The 21,056-nt window shown below is 43.2% G+C and overlaps 1 protein-coding gene across 7 annotated transcripts in view; it reads right to left on the bottom strand.

Moving 5' to 3' along the window:
- PLA2G4A (phospholipase A2 group IVA) overlaps window positions 1–21,056 on the bottom strand; it is a 109,339-nt gene that overhangs the window by 54,689 nt on the left and 33,594 nt on the right. For 2 of the 7 annotated variants that reach the window (XM_085231119.1, XM_085231118.1), the window contains exons 2-4: window positions 7,896–7,993; window positions 7,593–7,727; window positions 1,880–1,961 (exon numbers count right to left, since the gene is read on the bottom strand). In XM_085231119.1, coding sequence (XP_085087245.1) covers window positions 1,880–1,961; window positions 7,593–7,625 — 115 coding nt within the window. In that variant the 5' untranslated portion in view covers window positions 7,626–7,727; window positions 7,896–7,993. Of the gene's footprint in view, window positions 1–983; window positions 1,006–1,879; window positions 1,962–2,108; window positions 2,184–7,592; window positions 7,728–7,891; window positions 7,994–21,056 lie in introns of those variants that run through there. The other 5 variants (XM_085231120.1, XM_085231122.1, XM_019618426.3 and 2 more) reach the window with 5 other exon arrangements.

Genomic DNA, 21,056 nt, shown 5'->3' with positions numbered 1-21,056 from the left:
GTATGAACTATTCACAAAAGGAAACATAGCCTGTGGAAGCTGCAGTATACATCCATTATTGAGTTTTAAGGATGACACATCCATTTATACTCTTCATTAATGAAGAGTTCAGGACATCTTGAAAAGTCTGGTTAAATTCTGTACATCTCTCCAGCCTAGGCCTTGGAGTGTAGAGGAGTGGATAGTATGCCATACACTCTTGATGCCCAAGCAGAGTCAGAACCCCATATACACCAGACACAAGGCTTCTTGGGCAGAGGCAGACCTCAGATCCTTATGGTAGGAATACAGCAAAGTAGTAAGTCCTTCCACAATAAACTTAAATCTACTCAGATCCTTCAACACTGTTCCAGAAAGCTGTCAGTCTCATAAAAGATGGCAAAGATGTAAAATGAATCACATGGCTGCAAAGAACAGCAGCGTTTCAAAATACAGAGTGATGAAAAGCTGTTGGCCACCCACACCCTCTAAGCCAGGGGATGAGAACCCCTTCAGAACCCAACACTTGACATCCTGAAGATACCAGCATTTAAGAAGCCCTTTCCGAAGAAGAGAGAGTTCCAGATTACAGCCTGAGAAACATAAATATAAATGAATTGAGAATTTTCCAGCAGGAGACTCTTAGCATCTGAGACTTACTGGATGGAAATACAACATTACTGATGGATAATATCTGGAGTTTATACCTTAGGACCATACCCACTCTGGTGGTCTTCTGGCTTTCTTTTTAACATTTTCCATACTCTCTTTCATACTTCAAGCCCCCCATCCTTTCTTCCCTTCCCATCTCCCCACTCTCTCATGCCAGGATCCTGTGTCCTTCCACTGAGCCCATCTTCTCCTACATGTAAATTTGTGAGGCCCTTGTTCTAGTCTTTACAGCACTTCTCCAATGTTTTTTGTTTTAAGTGAAGACCCCACAGCAGATACCAGATTCCCAAATCTTCCCCTGCCAAGGCTCTCTGCCATCACTCCCCACCTACCTGCCATGTTTTAATATCAGTGCTGGCAACTAAGTATAGAAGAATCATTCACTTGCCAAAGCAAATCTGTGTATGAGAGCAGCTGCTGTAGTCTGACCTGAAAGCAGCTTCCAAGAATGCGCTGGGAAAGAAATGACTGCCTCTCACACAAGCCTGACCAAAGAGGAGAAGCAAGGTACTAACATGCTCCTCCTCCTCAGATGCACTTCCAGGCTAAGTAAGGGAAGAAGCGCCAAAGAAATGAGTGACAACCTGAGAGCCAAACACTCATAGTAAAGGAAGCAGGAATACTCTTCTTACAGACTGAGCCAGTATATTATTCTCTCCTTTCCTCCTTAAGAACAGGCAAGAGTTTTCATGGGTCTTTCCTGGTGGCTTCCTGTTCAGCTGCTAAGCCTGGAGACTCAGAAGTGTAACAGAAAGGGGAAGAAGCAGTGGTGTCTTATGTAGCACTCCAACGTGAGATCTGCTTACTCTTTCCCCCCTTTCTTTTTCTATTGCGTTGACTCAGCAGAGCTCTAGGCTTCTTTCTTTTCAACTGTTAGTAACACCAAACCACAGCCTTTTGAAGATACAACAGCCAGATTCACTATCCTCAGAACAGCACTTCTTGCTAAGCCAAAAAACTAAACATAGGTATGTTTGCTCGTAGGCAAATTGTTTACAACTCACTCATCTTCTCAACAGAAAGAAGGAGCGGCAAATCTGCTTTCTAGTTTGAAATGAGTGAGCAACAAAATGGGTACACTGCTCTCACTTTAACAAAACAGGCAGAAAAGACAAAACACAACCAATCTCCTACTGCATGACAAGTGTGTTGTGGCACTCCCCCTCCCCCTCCACCTATGGAACAGTCTCCTAGAAAAAAGAAGCAAAACAGAAAGAGGTATACTCACGCATGTCACCAATGGCTCCTTTTGTGACATTTGTGGCTTTCCTTACTGTCACAGTGAATATGTGTGAGTACTGGTGTTCCACCTAGAAGTCAGAGAGTTAAATGTGATTAAACTCCAGAACCAAAAAGCAGCTATTAGAAACACCTTTCACTTCATCTGAGAACTGAAAGAACAAAATCTCCGAGTCAAAATATTAAAAAAAAATTAAAAAAAAAAAAAAAAAGCATACTGGATAAAGCATCATAAAGCTGAACTGCACCCCGTAGCTTTACTGAAAGGTCAGACCTTATACTGGGGTTGCTTGATTTTCCTGCAGCCACACCTACTGATCTCAGTGAATAACACTCCTCCTCTACAGAATCTGCTTTAAGGCATTTAGTCAGTCAAGGGCAATCCAGTATGATAAAAAAAAGATAGTGGGGGGCACTATTTTACCACATGCCTCATTTTACAGTTACTTTCCTCCAGTAAAAATGGGTGCAAAAAAAGGATTAAAAAAAAAATAAATCAGTAAAATATGGTATAGCTTTTGGTACACATCAACACTCAAAGCACAAGTATCCCCAACGCAGTGGAGTAAATGTGAAAAGCAAGTTGTTACAATGCCCACAAGTAAACTGCACACAGTTTTTGGAGCTTCCTGTTTCCTTCAAAAACCAAGCAACAGCAGGAGCTGCCCTTCTAAGAGCAGCCAGAATGTATGTCCCAAATGAAATAGGGAAGTATAAAAGGATGTGAAATTAAGAAACAAAAGTAAAAGCCTCAAAGTATTAGTAGACGTGAGCTCTTCTCATCATCTATGTAGTCACAAGTTTGACCAACCCACTGAATGCCACTAAAAACCATCCTGGCACTGCCAGCAGGTGCCATGGCCTTCCTTCCACAGGAAGGGCTCAAGGGCATGCAGGCAAGCTGCGAGCACCCAGCCCTGCAGCCAGGCACACCAACTGCTCCCAGTACTACACCTACACTGCCTGCTTGGTGCCCAGCCTTACCTGGGCTGTCTGACTGCCTACGCAGCATTGGTTCACCCAGAACAAGCTCGATCTCCTGGCAAGAAATCCAGGCACGTCCTCAGCCCCGAGCCCTTCCACACAGAGAGCACTGAGTCCCAGCGGCTGGGCTCTGCAGCCCGAGGCACAAAGGCTGCACAAGGCCCTGCACACCCTGGGGTCCCAGGTGCTCTCCTGAAACCACACTGACACACCTGTGCCCTGAGTCTCCACTTGGGGTATTCTTGTTCTCTCTTCTTCAACGCCCACCAGCTTTGTGAAATATGTTAAGATAAACACTGCTTATGAATCATTAAAATCAAAGCAACTAACCAGATTATCTTGCAAAGGTTTCCAATCAGAATTAAAAGAGGAACTAAGGAAATCGGGGAATTCCTTGAAGCTTGTTAAAAATGACAGACACTACCTCTGATGTGGGACGTGCCCATTCAAGCTGTGTCTGGTGCTTTCCTGCTATGCTTTCTTCTGGACACGTTAAAATAAATAAATAAATAAATAAATAAATAAAAACGCATCTTTTTTTAAAGGAATAAGTTGAAGAGCCAAAAAAAAACTTACATGCAGACAGCCCAGTAACTTCATAATATCCACCTTCTGCACTGCAACTTGCATGAGCTGCATGAATGGGAAGGAGGATGGAACCTCTCCCTGAACACACTTTCCACCACAGCAGAGAAGAGGGGGGCTGGTGGGAAGCTGAGACTGCTGTGAGCTATGTGGAGCTTCCCCAGCTCTGCCATTTATGTGGTTTTGTGCATTTTCAGATGCTCTGAATCTCCAGAAGGCAGCCTCTCTCATCACCCCGTTTCCAGTTCACTTTATGAGTGCTTAGGGCTGTTTTATTGGTGTGTGCCACGTCCACATGCATGTCAGACTGCTGAAGGTTTCACAACGCAGCACTGGCCCAGTGTTTGCTCACACAAACTGGTGTCGTTGCTTTGTTATACACAACCTTATAATTAAAAAGAAATGTCCAAAGTGCAAACACACTGCCCTCCCCCTTGTTTTAACTGTTAGGAAAGATCCTGTCCTTACTTGAGACCTTGAACCAGAGATCACTGAGCATTTAGCAACAAAGAGAAGGATCTGTCATTAAGTTACAGGTACAAGACATCGGAGTGCTGGATTTAGTTCTCAGCTGCCATGTGCAGCTCAAGTGCAGTCCTGGTGCCCCACAGTGCTGCAAAGGTGCTCCCTTAGAGACAGTAGCACTGGAAGGCAGCCTGCCTGCACCTTGATCTATTCATCAATAAATTGCCCACTGTCAAATCACAGAATGGCTGGGTTGGAAGGGGCCTCTCAGCCTCAGCCCCTGCCATGGGCTGGCTGCCCCCACCAGATCGGGCTGCAAACTGTTAACTGTGGAATAACGTTTGGTACCCTCCAAACTGAATGTACACGTAACAATGGCAAAACAACATAAAAGCATTATCTTCTTTCCCCATACCTCACCCAAAATAACACAGCGAGGTTTATAATTATAGAGTTATTAATATTTGGCTATAATCACATGCTTAGGAGAGTTTTGAAACACCACAGTACTAAAATAAACTATCGCCCTCTTAGAAAAAAAATGTACACAGGGAAACACGGGAAGCTTGAAAGTCCAGCTCTTTTCTTATCCCAAAATGTTTTCAATGCAACTCAGTGCAATCAGAAGTAAAAGCATTTTTCCACTTTGGATCCTGTTTCTAAGAGTAATAAACATCCACATTAAGAGCTAGCACATCTTTGGGGATCACTTCTTTGTTGTCTTTTGGAAAGGCTAACTTGTACAGAAGCAAGAAGCCCTGAAAATACAACATATTGACTCTGAATACCTTTGTAAATCCAGCCCTTAATAATTTAGATGACAAAGCTTCATTTTCAAGTGATTTACGTTCATCTTAATTCTTGATAAAAATCTGTACATTGCCAACTTCTCAATTACTTCTGAAAAAAACAAGACTGCACGTAAATCACTTAAACATTGCAACACTGAGTGGAGCAATATCTGCATACCTTTAGAAACACAAGTCAGGTTAAAATTTCAGAAGCTCACAGAACTCAAAAGCCTAAATTCTCTCTCCTAATGAGGCCTGGCTTTAAGTATTTCTTTCATTTTATTTCCTCTTTCTCTATAAATAGGAAGAAGGAAGAAGTTAAAATAAAAATAACCTTCAATTTGTCTTCCCCAAAGACAAATTTTCTGAATGAAAGACACTCCCATGTTTGATCTCCCCCTCTGAGATACAAGCACAAGGTCTTCCAAGTATGCTGAAGATCCGCTGTTCAATATTTCCTACGCTCACACAACTCCCAAACTGTTTGGTTTTTTAAACCCCCTTTCTGCCTTCTTCCTTCCTTTTCTACCTTTAGCTGTTCTATCGTCCCATAAACTTTCATTTATTATTTAACTCCCTTTATTTTTTACCTATTGTTACGTATTTGCGTAAAATCATTACATTCCCGTCACAGATGATGCTCTAAAAATCAACTGTAAGACAGCCAGGTTTTGCCTATGGACTTCCCACACTTACAAAGAAAGCATGGAATTTGCATGCATTGAATACAGTATTTTTCATGCTCTAGAATGCTGAGTCACAAAATGTAACTCAATCTGGAGATACACACAAAATACAAACCAGGAAAGTCTGGTATACATTGTGTAATAAGGAATTACTGCTTTTACTTCCTCAACTTCATGCAGGACACCTGAGCTGACAATTGAGTCGGACAAAGGAAAATGTCTGCCTATTTTCTTAAGTAATGGATATCCAGAAGACCGCACTCCCCTTTCACACAGATGCTACAAATTAAGGCAGATAGTTCTGCATGCAAGTCTTGAAATAACTTTATCCATTATTTTAATATTTAACCCCAATAACAATTTAACAAGATGCATTAAGTCACAGCTATTGATTTATCTGACAGTTCTTTTGGTGCAGTCAGATCTACCTGTACCAGTGGCGACGTTGCGAATGCCTGCTTCCATTCTCTCAGCTTTCATAAAACAGGGAAGGGAAAAGATAAAGAGAGTAGAAAAAACACAGTATTTAGCAGGACTTTTGGAAAATGCTGACTTCTGAGTCTTTTAATGTCAGCTGTTATTAAAAACACGTTGTTTTTGCCTGCTGCCCTGAGTGTTCCAATTTTAGTGCAACTTTCCTTGCAATTTAAATTCATATGACAAGAAAAAGAGGACAGTTTCTTGCATTAACAGTGTTCCTGTAACAACATTCCTTAATTAGAATTCAGCACTGCTAGAGGATTAAAATTACTTATACTTCTAAAACTGAGTTTTCCTCACTATGGTCTCAAAAAAGATCTTTTAAGTGAACGATGGGAATGCCTCAGACTGCTTCCACAGAGGTGCAGAGCAGAGCAAACATTCCATCCAGGAGAGGGCACTGACACAGAAAGGAATAAATTCACGTGTTGTTTTAAATGTTGTTAAATACAGGCATCAATTACACTGAAGCCTGTCTTTACAGTGGTCTTCACAGAGCTACGGATCAAGGCAAGCATGAGTTTCACATCTGTTGGCTGCTAACTCGTATAAAGGATGTGACTGCGTGGGGTGGAAACCACAAAACTGATAAGAGATCTTTTCAAGGAAGCACATGCTACATTTTTAGTAACGTAAAAAGTTCAACATTATGACAAGTGTAGGAACTATCTTTAAGTATGTATCTAGTTTCCTGCCATGAGATTGTTACGAAAAGTTGATAAGAACGGACTCGCTTGTTCCAAGATTTTGGTTGGGATAGGAATGGTAATATTTAATCTGGAAAGTCATTCAAGCAGTGACACAAGAGAGCATGCTACAGCTAAAAGTCCAGCCAGCAGCCCAGCTGTCCTGCTGCCTCCCAGCACTCAGCAGGCAGCACTGCTCCCATTTCCCATTTCACTCCCCAGCTCTTACTTCTCCACTGACACAGCCCATGCTCATGTGGTTCTCTGCTTCCCTTGGGTCGGCTCTGACAACACTCAACTGAGCTTTTTTTCTCCCAGTTCAGCACTGTCAGGACTGGCTGTGCTTCTGACCTGCTATGGTGGGTGCAGGGAGAAGAGTGGGACGCTGTGGGAAGAAGGGAGCACAGTGGCACAAATGTGTTGTTGAGTGGCACAGGTCATCTCACTGATCCTTACCTGGCGCCGACAGGCTATATACTTTAGTCTCTGAACAAACATCACTGACGCACACTGCTTTAGGACCTGTGTGTCAAAAATTGCCAATTCATCTCTCTCCCCACTTTCATGGGAAAATGTTACTCAGTCCATAGAACATTACAGAAAAATTGTATTGGAAAGAAGAAAGATAGTAACACAATGTTACTTCTGTAGGAAACAGTTCTGACTGACAATTAGTTATGAAAAACCAGATCAAGCATTTTGATGAAACACTTCCAACAGGCAGTTCCCTCAGAACACCACCATAGTGACATCACACCCATCAGCTAAGGTAGGCCCCTGTACTCTACTGCAGCTTATACATGAAATCACTCTCCAAGTCACTGCCTGCTTTCGAGAAGCTGGCTGTCTTTCATATTTCATTCAAACAAGTTTCTTCATAAATTTGCTCTAGTCACACTTAACATTACTTAGACAAATTTAAGCTACTTCTAATGCAGTGTGTGTCTTCAGAATAACTTGTTACAGAATACATGGCACAAGACAGAATACAAGAAATCATATATAGAAGATTCATAGCTACTTACCACAATGTGTTGATAAGGATCTATGAAGGACATTTCTGTCTCAATTTTATTCAAGGCAACTGCCAAATGTCTTGTGCAATTCCACACCAAAGAGGCTTCTCAGTTATTCAAAGCAGAATTCAGTATGACTTGCAACTATTAAATAACAAAAAATGAAAATCAAATATTAAAATCCCTATGTTCCTTTTAAATTGTATGTTGTAACAGAACAAATGAGTTCCTTCATTTTAAAAAAGGTTCCCACAATTCGTTTGTTAAGCAAAATCTTAATTTCATACATGCTCTAGAGGTAAACCTACTTGCCTGAACTAAAGAAATTTATTGCAGTAGTTGGTCTACTTCAGCGTAAGAGCACAAAAAAACTATCTTGAATTCCAGACATCCAAGTGCTTCTGTCAGATCTACAGATAAACAAAAGAAAAAAAAACTGTTTAAGCTCCATGCACTAAAATGCAAGTAAGAAAAAAATCACTGCTTCTGTAATTGCCTTTTTATTGTAACGACCCATTCTTGGTCCCTGTAGTTTACCTGCAGACAAACGCACTCACACAGTCAGGGCAGAGATAAAACTCCTCTTTGTGCTCCCTGCCCTCACACAGCAATGCACAAGGCTATGTCCTGTGCTCACACCAAGCTGCGAAATTCAGACTGAAAGGTTCAAGCATGGCAGGCAGCATCCTGCCTTACACAGCTCTGCTCAGCCTCCTCAGTGCAGATCTGGGTGCTAAGAGCCCAAGGTGGCTTATCAAGCTGCTTTCGTTAAGTGATAAACCAGCAGCAACAGTGCCCTCTGTACAGCTGCAAGGCAGTTCCAGCAGAGCAGTGGCTCGGCCCTGAGCATTCAGCAGCCTGCAGAGATCCACAGGCGGGCAGGCTGGGGATGAGAAGAACAAAGCACCACATGGGAGGATTGGTCTCGAGGAAAAGCCGCCTTATCTTCCATTTCTAACGGACATCATAAGCCCTGAAGAATGATGACTTATGTCATTCTCAGAAAAGTCACTCTGAAGCAACTATGTGCATGCTTTTCCATAAAACTTTTAGTAATTAGAGTATATCGCATCCATTCTTGGATCATTTCAGCTCCAACAAGAGCTGGAGGCTAGAAATTACCCTGACTTTATTAACTTAACTTACTAATTGCAGTCTAAGGAAGTCTGAACAAAAACTTCACCATGCCTTTAACTCACAGTTTTGATTCAAAGCAGCTCAGTGTGGGGGTATCAGGAACAAGTCACCTTCGTTACAGAGAGCAAAACAGCTCCTCAGTCTTAAAGGAAGCTCCCTAACACAAAAATACCCTCCTGTAGCATTATTTTACCCTACTGTGATCACAACTGCAAGGACTGATTTTCATTAAAATTATTTCAGCAATGCTATAAGCAGGCAGATGGGAGAGAAGCGTTTGCAAAAATTTGCAACAGTCAAGTTTATTCTGGCTGACGTCCTAGTTAAAGAAGGACACTGAAATCCTGATAAACAAGCCCTTCTGTATGGGCTGCACAAGAATCAGGAAAAGGGAACAATGAGGAATACCCAGTCACTGTGATGCTGAAGTCAATAAAACAGAAAATGTGCCTTTTTCCTAAGTGCACAGCCAAACTTCCAGCAGGCTACCATGCTCGTTTTGGGAAGATCCACCAAACAGTGGAGGCGGCTGCTGCCTGCAGGAGGGGAGGGCTGGACAGGCCAAGTTGAAAGGCTTGTCCTGGAGGCAGGGATCCAGCTCCCCAGACTCTGCTGTTCATCTGCCTTAGCCATGAGATCATCCTCGCTGCTCCTACAACCCCCTGCCTCATTTATTTCAACATCTGCAGGAAACATGTTTGGGATCCTACAAACAACAGCCTCTTTGAGTACTGCGCAACAATGACTTCCCAAGTGTCATCTGTCCTCCATGTTGAATGAGGCAAGGATCATGCAAACAGACAAATATGCAATCACGTAATTAGCAGCTCTATCAAAAACACAGACACACAAGACTTGAGTTCAGGAAAAAAGAATTGATTATTAAAAGAGAGAAAACAACAGCCATGAGCAAGCAGAGCCTGATGCGATACACAAGGTGGAAAGACAAACACAGCATCTTGAACAGACCACCATTTAGCATGACCACATAAAACAGACAGCTTTCTGTTCAGCTTCTGAATCTCACTTGCACTCAAGCTGCACTATTTTGTCAGCACAAGAGCAATTGTTAGGCACAGTTTCAGACATCAACAGTAACAAGCTATTACAGGACAGGTATTGTCCGGTTTAAAACAAGACTTTTTTGATCTTAGCCCATTTTCACACGAGGTAACAAACTAAAAAGGATAAGGAAAGCAACTATAATTACCAACAATAAACAGTGCCCTTCCCCAAAAAGAAGTTGAGGTACAGATTATTACTGGAAGTGCCTGACTACCCAGTGTTGATCCAGTAACACCGCTTACTGCTACCTCACAGATGTGCAGGATGAAACACATGAATAATGAGGTTTTCCTGCTCCATGCTGAGCATGAGATTAGTGCACAGACAGAACTCCAAAGACGAGTAAATTACAACACAGTATAAGCACTATCACCACAGTAAGTCCTCAAGATTCTAAGACAATCACAAAGGGATGCTGTTTATATCAAGTTGACCAATTCTCTTTAAAATCAAAGACACAAGTAAAAGATAGTGAATAAGTATGACTCACTAACACAGTCATTAATGCTCATTAATGATATGATAAAGGCACAGAAAAACTTCAATACTGTCTCAGGGTTTTGGTATGAATATCACCATCCACTTTTATCAGATTAGATAGCAGAATTTTATTTGGTTACAGATTGATCTGGTGATTGTACAGTAGAAATAAATAATCTGTTTCTACATGATTTAGTCAAGCATCCTGGAAAATCACTGAAACGTTATTTCTTAATTTAGGTCTTCCCACACAAGAAAGGATAACCGTTTACTCTCTGCAGGGTACTCATCACTCGGTTTTCATCACAAGTAAAAAATTATATGCTTCAACATTTAACGAGCATTCTTCCCATGCCTTGCTGAGAGCATGGGTGGAAGGAAGGATCCTGACAGAAAAGCAAAAAGCTTGACCTCTGTGCCACATTTTTGGAGGATGCCGTGGGGCAAAGTTTGGTAAGGAAGTTGACTGAAGAGGAGATTTTGAGATTGGGAAACCACATCTGACTTCCTGCTAGAGAGGACAGAGATGAAAGGATTGTGAATGTCTTTTTGAAAGATGACCTGGTGGCCTGTAAGCAATTACTGATGCTATAGGTAGCACCGAGAGCAAGATTTCCTCTCAGTGGAAGAGAGATGCCAAGCACACCAGAAGGGCTAAAACTCCTGAAACATCTCCAAAGACTGAGGTAAATTTACACCTTATCTACTGCTGGAGGCTACTTGAGAAGACAAGAGTGAGGATGGCTGAACTGCTGTCAGGTCAGTTCCCTAGGTACAAGCTGCCCAGCATCCCCTGGAGGTCTCCAAGCTACAGCAATCTCCTGTAACAGGAGACAGGAATGGTGAGTCAGGGGGAAGTAGACACGCTCCTGTAACCAACTTAATTGGGCTGGGCTTAACCCAGCAGAAAAACTCGCTATGTTCAGCAAGCAAATACCTAACCAACAAATACTCACTAGGCTGGAAACGCTTCTGCCTGAATACCTGACACACATCACAGCAGTCATAGGAGTTCCCAGTACATTTCCTTTCTAGCCAAATATTGCATTTTCGCCATGGTCACTAACTACAGGCCTGAGAGGAAGAGGTGACTGATTCAGTGCATTCTGGTTTGTCCTACAATTATACCACTTACGCAAGGAAGGGTTAACGAGAAACACTCACTGCAACGGTTCACAAGAGGTTACGAAAAGAGCCATGTCATCATATGTGATTTTACTACACATCCAACTTAGAGAAGTCAGAAAATGGAACAGAATTGGATCTTCCTAGAAGAACTTTAGGAATGAATTCAGAGTGAGAATGAAAGACTGTCTTAATACTTTTATGCAACTTTTCTCCAGTGCTTTATATTTTAGTTCCAGTGAAACTGTACTACAAATAACAAAAAACAGAACTCAGCCCTGAATATAACTAAGTTCAGCTGATGGAAGCCAAGGAAAGAGGCAGAGATCACTGTCTTTTCTTGCAGATAGCCACGCCACAAATTGCTTAAATCATTTCAAGGGGATCATCTATGCAGACTACTTGTTATGTGCACATTTCAGTTCAAAGGAAGTGAGTTTTAAAATGTCCAATGTTTTCGTACTTCAGGATTTGGGGATTTAGTTACCCTACAAATAAGCTTTTTGGGTATGTAACAGTTGTTCATTTAGACATGTTCTCACTTTCAGAAGCCCAGCTTATGGCAATAAAGAACACACGTTTCCACTTCAGTTTCCATGTAAGGAAGGGGTGTACACAGTATGTTTGAGATATCAAGGCAGTCTATCAGAAATGGAAAATTTAATGCCAGTCACAGCTTTGAAAGTGTTGCTGGAAATGTAAACTCTTAAAAAGTAACTTCTAAAATTAATTGATATATAACTCAATTGCAATACTGGAAAACCTAGACAGAGTAGTTCTGTTGACTACATCCTATTAAAACTTAAATGGGAGGGAAAAAAAAACAAAACACCACTCTACATTTAACTTTTGTCTGGATCTTTAACAAAATTTTCTGTTTCTCTCCATTTTCCCTTACTGAGAGCTGTTGTCTGCCAGAATGCCTAAGACCTGTTCTGTAAGAAGTATCACTAGTACTGCAGCAATAACCATTGCTGAACATTTTACAGGTAGGGCACTAGACTTAAGACTCCAACCAGAGTCCTTCACTCAGCCTTGGTGACAACAGTGACGTCATTCTATCTCTAAATGCTTCTGTCCAATGCCTTTTAAAAAATTAATTAGAATAACGAACTACAATGAGGAATTAGAATTTGGTTCTTACATATTACAATCTTTCTACACACCTTCTTTCTCTTCCCCACTGTAAAATAGAGATGGTTCAATACGAAAAGTTTGATTTTAAAACACTATTCTTATGTTCTCCATAAGTTTTTACATTTTGCCCTTGGGGAAGAGGTAATCTGTTGCACTGCAGGCAAAGCACTCCAGTGCTCTCAGGTTTCAATTGCAAAGGAAAGTGCCTCTGACTACAGATATGCAGCGGTTACACACAAAAGAGGAACCGCAATAATAGCTAAAAATGCAAAGAGCCAGTGAAATTAACAGCTGGCTTCTGTCATGGTCAAAGATGTCGGCAGCAAAACAAATATAGCTGAACGTCAGGCAAACACTTCAACTTCTTTTTGCGTCCAGACTAAGTCTCCCAAACTGTCGGGTTTTTTTCCCCCCACTGATTTCCTAGCATTGGAGTGTAACAAATTGCAGTGCAGCCCACAGGGCAGGCCGGTGCCCCGCTGGCACGGCGCGGCTGGAGCGGAGGCAAGGTGCACTTCGTCAGCATCACTCAGCACGGCTGCACATGACTCAACATTACAAGTGTCGCGCTCTGGTTTTGGACTACTTATTGAAAACACGAGCTCTGGCCACTGTCCGCAATAAAGGGGACAATTGTGTGGCATTTCCTCTGGTCTGCATGGTCATCACGTTCAAAGCATGACAAAGTAGTTAGGGTGCCTGATGGGTGTGCCCTCACGGAAATTGGTCAGGACTTTCTAGTAAAAGTACTTATGAATAAACTTCTGACGACGAGATTTCTCAGCAGCCTTTAAACTATGTGAGTAAAATTTATATGGAAATGTTTTATGATTTCTGCCAAGCTGGAGTCTGAATATTTAACAGAAATGCGGGTCTTGCACATGAACAGACAGAGGCATCCCTGCTGCATACGCCGTAGTCTTAAAGAATCAGACAAGGTGGTGTGTGAATTTACACTGTGAAAGATTCTTGGCTCTTTTCAGTAGTTTTATCAGCAAACAACTGAAACAGAAAATGTACCAACATGCATGTTATTGATCTGCAACATGCACATGGCTGTCACACAAAACCGAACAGCACAAGTCAAAGCGTGCCTGACCTCATGCAGCTCAAAATCTGAGCAGTTACCAAAGGAGCTCCCAACTTACCAGCTGGTCCGAAGCCAGAGTTACATCAGCAATGCAAAATCACAAATTCATCCTGCAAAAGACCACAAAGATCATCTAGTCCAACTGCCAACCCACCACCACCATGCCCACTAAACCCCATCCTTACGTGCCACATCTCCACGTTTCTCAAATACTTCCAAGGACAGCAACACTGCCACCTCTCTGGGCAGACTGTTCCAGTGAATTGCCACTTCCTTCCAGAATAAACTTTCCTTAGTATCCAACTGAACATCCCCTGGCAGAACTTAAAGCCATTACCTCTCACCCTAACACTGCTATGCGGGAGAAGAGGCTGAACCCCACCTCAAGAAAACCTCCTTTCAGGGAGTTGTAGAGAGCGTTAAGGTCTCCCCCAAGCCTCCTCTTAACCAAAGAAAGTATTTACCCCAAGGTTGTGCTTTTCTGTGCACACTGAGAGGAGCCTGCCCCACTGCCCTGCTTGCCCACTCGGCTGAGAAGCTACACACACATCTTCCTCCTGGGCAACTACGCAAGGAAGTGGTACGTCTTTCCGCTCTTCCTCAGCTTCCTCTTTCTGCTCCATGCCTCTCAGAGCTCTGAGGCTCCTTCCGTTCCCTGGTCATTTACCACCTTCTCTCCCAGCTCCCTCCCAGGGCTCTAGCAGCTGCAGAACTGCTTGCATTGTTTGCTTCACCACTTCCACCAAGCTCAGAGGAACAACACTAAGAATGCTGATTTAAGAAAGTTTTGCACTGGGTCATGCCTGCTTCACTTCTAGACAGCCATCCCAAGCGCTACCATTAACAATGCGGCGAAACCTTCAGAAGCTGAGAAGGAGCCACCCTGAATCACCCACCATCATCAACCAGGACTCTGCATACAAGTTAGAACTAAAAATGGCATTTTGATTTCATATAGATACTGCAAAGTTTCCTATTTATCATAAGCCATCACAAGATATGCCAGGCCTCGCTGCAATTTGATTCTACCACTACTAAGAGGTTAGCAATGCCAGCAGTTTCAAAACAGAAATACAGAACTAACTGCTAGGTACCCAGACCTTAAACAGGGTTGGCCTACAGGAATGCGGTACTGCCTAATTCACTAAGGAGCCACAGATGATGACTAAAAAAATAATTAAGAGCAATCAAACTCAGGAAGAAACGCCAAATTTACATATCCTCTTGTTAAAACTGCTTTGCAAAATCAGGGACACGAGAGGGACTTTCTTGTTTTACTTCTGATGCATCAAGATTGTTCAGTCAGAGAAAGTTCAGCAGAGTTTTGCATGAACTATGACTACGCTCTTACAAATTTGCCTAAACAATTCATGTACTGTTTTCTTAAGACACCAGGGACTTAGAACTTCCCTCACCAGCTCAATTCTCAGTATATTAAAGCTGTCTGACATGCTTACGTTGTACTGAAATGATAGCTACAAACTATACAACAGGGAAATAAACACAGCAAAGATGTCCAAGCACTCTTCAGCAAAGAAGTTTTCAGTCAAAAAATGTCAACTTGCCAAAGCAAAAAGCTATCATTACCAGATCAGTTTTGGTAACTCTCCTTTTGGCAAGAGAGCATCACATGTCAGTCTCTCTCTGGCCATCAGTTACAGACATGGAACAATGCCAAGAAATGAGATGGTCTCACAGCCAGCCAAATAGCATAATGGAGCTCCAGGGACAAGTTTTTCAGCAGAACTTTGTGGCAAGGAGCCCGGGCACTGCCCTCATCCCCCCACACCAAACTGGCAGCCAAAGTTCTCCTCAGCTTCCTTCAGAAACATCTCTCTGTGCCACAGCTGACCACAGACACACCTATGCACCATTTTAAAGAGAAGGAACTGAAAGGAAAAGCCAAGTTTGGTTCATCTCAGCCTCCTTTTCTGCCCCACAGTAAATGTGAAGTAAGTTTTGCAAGCAACAAAACCTGTTTTCCTTTACTTCAGCCATATCAAACATTTTTTTCACACTTTCCAACATTTCAATTTCTAAGTCACAAAAGAATCTCAGTAACACAACAAAAAACAACAAAATGAGAAAGCCACACATTAGTGTAACACTACTTGACTTTAACCAGAATGAAGTTACTTTGATTTTGTATTACAAAAATTTCCTTATAATAATGAAATCTATGCTCATTCAGCCAAGGAGAGTTGAAGATCTCATTAAGCTCATAAATCTGGAATGCTTGGACCAAAAAGAATCCAAGTATGAAAAACAAAATTATTGTGGCAGTATGTCCCAGCCAAATGCAATCGGCCTCTTACCAAGAAGGTCTGTGTGAGCATGTGCATTTCAAAATGGAAAACACCAGAAATACAAGGGATGGGCAGATGCCTGCCATTAGAAAATAACTTTCCAGCTCTCCTTTCAGTCCAGCCAGCGCACACACAACACCAGCTGCCCAGAGAAACGCTGCACAGCCTGGTAAAAAAAAAAAAAAGAAACAAAGCAAGTCTGCAAGCATCCTCTGTGAAGACACTGCACAAACCCATATAAATAACCCAGGGGTGAGTAAAGTGAAGGTTTGCTTCCTTGAATCCTCCACTCTTAGATGCTGTACAAGTTATTCTCATTTGTCTCCAAGTTTTTCACCAGTGCTGCCCTTGATTCATAGCTGCAGGTGCAGGTTGCTTATGTGAGGAAAAAGCATTTCTTCACACAACGAGATGGCCTTTATCAAAAGATAAAGGGGAAGTGCTTTTAGCCTAATGGTTAGAAACTCATTGATTCTCTTTGATTACAAGGAGAAAGAATCCAAACAAAACAGAATGAGAATGGCTGGCTTCATATTATACAGCAGTTGTCCAAGTCCAATACCATTGCTATTCCAGATGTTCATTTACATGGGCATCCATATCCATGAAACTTTTAAGAACAGAAATGCATCAAAATGGTGGTGAGTGAGATGGCCAGACTTTTCAGGTAATCCCTGGAAGAAATACATGCAGTCCCCGGGTTAAATTAGTGTAATCCTACAGCAGGTATCCACGCAAGTTATGTGCCACATTCTCTATTGTGGACTGTTTTTAAGATATGGCACACAGGAATACCAGCCAAAAGTGTTCTAATTAGTAGCATTCCAAAGGTCTGTAGAGTCACTTTCCCCCAGAAATACCATAGCTTCCAGGTGTTTTTTTCCAACAGGATGGCAACATTACACAGCAGCTGCTGATTCTGCATACCCTTTTGCATGCTGAGGCCAGCAGCACAATGTCTCTAACAGAGCATGCAAAACAATGGCTCCAGCCATGGCGAGAGTTTCTCCATGTCTGGCAGAAGTCACACAGGAGTGTTGTTTGCTTTCCCACCAAAGTTAAAGCCCAAGCCAAACATTCTACTCGAGGGCATTTGTTTTTACTGCATAACTGACAACACACTAAGTTAAATGAATGAGAAATATAGTTCTAGTAGTTAAGTCCCATTTACAATCTACATCCTGGAGACGCACACGGCCATAGAATACACTCAAAACAAACAAAACAAAACCACCCCACCAGGCTTTCCAAAAACCAGATCTTTCTGTTTAACAGCCTGGCAAATTCAGTTAGCCAAGAGGAACGGCACAGCCCACACAACTGCATCCACCACCCTTCTGACCCTATCTCCATTAGTGCAGTATCTCACTTCTTAGTCTTGTCTGCCATGCGCATCTTCCAGAATGCAATCTTCTGAGGGCCGTGATGGTACTTCTTAAATAAATGCACTATCTTAAGATCTGTGTCTGCGTGTGTGCATACAAATATGTATACACACAATGACTGTAAAGTTTTGCACCAGAAATGGTGTTGCCAGCAGGAACAGGGCAGTGATTGTGCCCCTGTACTCAGCTCTGGTGAGGCTGCACCTCGAGTACTGTATCCAGTTTTGGGCCCCTTGCTGCAATAAAGACATTGAGGCCCTGGAGCGGGTTCAGAGAAGGGCGACAAAGCTGTGAGGTGTCTGGAGCACAGGCCTTATGAGGAGCAGCTGAAGGAGCTGGGAGTGTTCAGTCCGGAGAAGAGGAGGCTCAGGGGAGACCTTATTGCTCTCTGTAACCACCTGAAGGGAGGTTGCAGTGAGCTGGGGGTCAGCCTCTTCTCTCGTGTAACAGTGACAGAACTAGAGGGAAATGGCTTCAAGCTGCACCAGGGCATGTTAGAAAATACTGCTTTTCTGAAAGAGTGGTCAGGCAGTGGAACGGGCTGCCCAGGGAGGTGGTGGAGTCACAGACCCTGAAGGTAATCAGGGAAGGTTTGGATGTTATGTTGAGGGACATGGTTTAGTGAGAACGATTGGTGATAGGTGGATGGTTGGACTGGATGATCTTGTAGGTCTTTTCCAACCTTAGTGTTTCTGTGATTTTGTGATTCTGTGTATGCAAGGATTAATTTACATAGATACAAACACATATTTAAAAGTTAATAATCATTGTGTTTAAATATATAAGGATAGTTTATTAAAATAAGTGCACATTCTCTCAAATCTTTGCTAAGGATAAAAGCACAGTTAGATATTATTCACAGGAAAACAAATAAGTTTCAGTGTTTTATGCTGAGATCATTTAATGAAAATATGAGATCAATATCAGCTTGAATTTGACAGGTCCATTATCAGTTAACTACAGAAACACGCAAAGTACGACAGAATCAAGTTCAGAGTCAGTGAAGCTCTGAACTTTCACATCTGGAGCTAAGTTTCTCCTTCATTAATCTGTACTTTCAGGGATGGGAGATTACAGCAGTACAGAGACAAGAAGAGAGAGAAGGAAAAAATGTGCTTTCACCATCACAAGGTGGTGAAAAATAATAGTGAGCAACATTTAATTTAGTAATTAAGCCTAAAAATGTCTGCCCAACTAGTTTGGAGATGGGAGATAAAGAACCAGGAGATAAAGAAGCATGACATTCTTTGCTTTTAGTCCCAGTATGCAGCAGTGGCAACACTACCATCCATTCCAAAGAGCTTATACATCAAAACAGAGAAACAAGGGCTCGCCTGCAGACAGTGCACAGTCTGTACAGGATTCCCCTCACCTAACTCCAAATGCCTGCCAAGCACAAGTGTTCGTCTGCCCTTGGCCCACAGGGAGAAGCAGGCACTCGTGGCACATAACTTGCATGGATACCTGCTGTAGGATTACACTAATTTAACCTTGGGATTGCATGTGTTTCCTCCAGGGATTACCTGAAAAGTCTGGCCATCTCACTCACACATCAGCTCCTACGTCTGTGTATATCCATCACAGTGCATGCCAGCACGAGCAGATGGGCTCCCACTCTGACCAACACCATAACCTTACTCTTATAGAAAACACCTCATGGAATGCAGTACCTGTAAGACGAATGACTCATTGATCTTTCTAACCAAACTCAACCAGCACTTCTGCAGCATCACCACAATCCTTTTCATTCATAAAACTCAAGCTGAAGCTCAAATGTCGGTTAATCACTTCAACTTTCCCCACAACTGAGTAAGGATGAATTGTTTTGGGCCATGTAGAAAACACACAATATAGCTAACGCATGTCATAAAATCTTTTTGTTTTCCATATTTTTATTGAAACATTAAAGAAAGGGCAACAAAAACATAAGAGCAGCAGGTTGGCCATTCGTGGCATACAGCTCCTTGCTGCTGTTTGCCCCTGCCTTGCAAAGCAGTCGTGCCCTCGAGCCCACCACCCATTCCTGCACCACGGGCTGAGTAATACTGCTCCAGACATTGACACACAGGCTACTGGAAGTCCACACAGTCAGGAAATTCCTATCCTTTCTCTGAGGTAAGAAGCAAAGGAAAGCCCTCAGGAAAGTCTGAATAACGGTTTTAAGAAAGAAAATAAATAAACAAAGAGTTATTTTCAAAGCGTTCTGTTATTACATCACATTATTATAACCCAGATGAGCTCATTTCCATTACTAAAGCAGGTTCTGAATCTTGTTTTTCAGCCTAGAGAGATGAAGTTATATCACCAAGGGATAGGAAGCACAGAACAGAGTTCACTGCCTCATAGCATGATAGCTGCCGTGGGCCAGGAAAGTAGAGAAAATTCCTTCCAGAGATGACAAGGAGTTCTTATTTAGAAAGAGGAGAACAAAATAACAGCAGGCCAGCCCATAAACCCAGTCTAAAAGCATGTCCGGTGATCAGCCCCCCAGTCTCTGCCTGGAAGCTTAAACACCAGTGTAACCAAAACTGCAGGAATACACGCTTGTGTTTTTTGACATTTGTCACTCTTCAGAATAACCATGAGGAACATGGGCTTTCCCATAAGCATAAAGCAAGTGCTTAGACACAACTTTGTTTCTGCTCCCCCAAGGTCACCTCTCTTCTTCAGACACCGTCCTGAAGGATGAGGAGACCAATCCACTGTGTTTTGTAGGCAATAAACATGAACACACTCTCCCATCTCTCAGCTGTGGGCTCAGCCCCAACCCATGCTAAGGGTCAGCGGCCTGGCCTGGCAGCAAGTCACCACAGCCAAGAGACAGCAGGTAGAATTCGGCTCTGTGTGGGTTAGGAGCAAGCTGAGTACCTGCTGTACTGTGTGGACACCTTTCCTATGCCTGCCTGGACATGTGCAGGATAGGACGTGCATCCTTCTCCGGCTGCTACATGAGCCTGCCCCTGATGCTCTCCAGCCCATGCTAGCCAGTGACCTGCCCTCAGCGTGAGCTCAGTTCCTGATCACCAAGGGCAGCTCCAGCCCCAAAGCAAAGACCATCTCCAGTTGGCCCACAGGCAGTGACACTGCTTCCACAGCCGTACACCAACTGGTGCCTTCACAACAGCCATCTCCGTTATCCCTGAGCTGTGTGCCTGGCAGACATAGCCATGCCCCACAGGGAGCAGCAGGGCTCAGGGTCCGGGCTGCAGGCAGAGCTCAGGACCGGCGCAGTGCTCTGGACTGACATGTCCTAAGGCAAACAGGTTGGCTGCACAACCTCGGTGTGGTAGTTTCAGGGCAGTGGGTCAAGCTGCCTACAGCACTGAGAAAATACAGGAGGGGCATCTTAGGATAACTGTGCTAAGAAAAAAAAAGTTCAGAAGAAGCGAAGTATGCAGTCTCAATGAAGTAATAACATCGGAATTCTTTCATCTTTTGTCTGTTTCAACAGGCAGCGGGCAGCACCGCCGCCAGGAGATGGAGTGGCGCGATTCAGGTGTGAGTGAGCATTTCCACGTCTCTCCTGCTACGTGTCTTCAAACACGACCGCGGCAAGACGGCGGTACACGGACAAGGCAGATGAGCGGCTCACGCCGCGCGCACACACACACACACACACACACACCCGGAGGGATGAGCCGAGCGCACGGCCCCGGGCCGGCCGCAGGGGGTGGGGCGGCACACGAGCAGGCGGCGACGCCTCTGTGCAGCGGGCGCGCTGCCCGCGAGCAGCTCGCACCTCCGCGCA

This window comes from Meleagris gallopavo, chromosome 10 (assembly GCF_905368555.1).
Source record: "Meleagris gallopavo chromosome 10, MGAL_WU_HG_1.1, whole genome shotgun sequence".
Lineage (NCBI taxonomy): Eukaryota > Metazoa > Chordata > Aves > Galliformes > Phasianidae > Meleagris > Meleagris gallopavo.
Note: the sequence above shows the minus strand (reverse complement) of the source record. Positions and strands in the feature narration are given on the sequence as shown.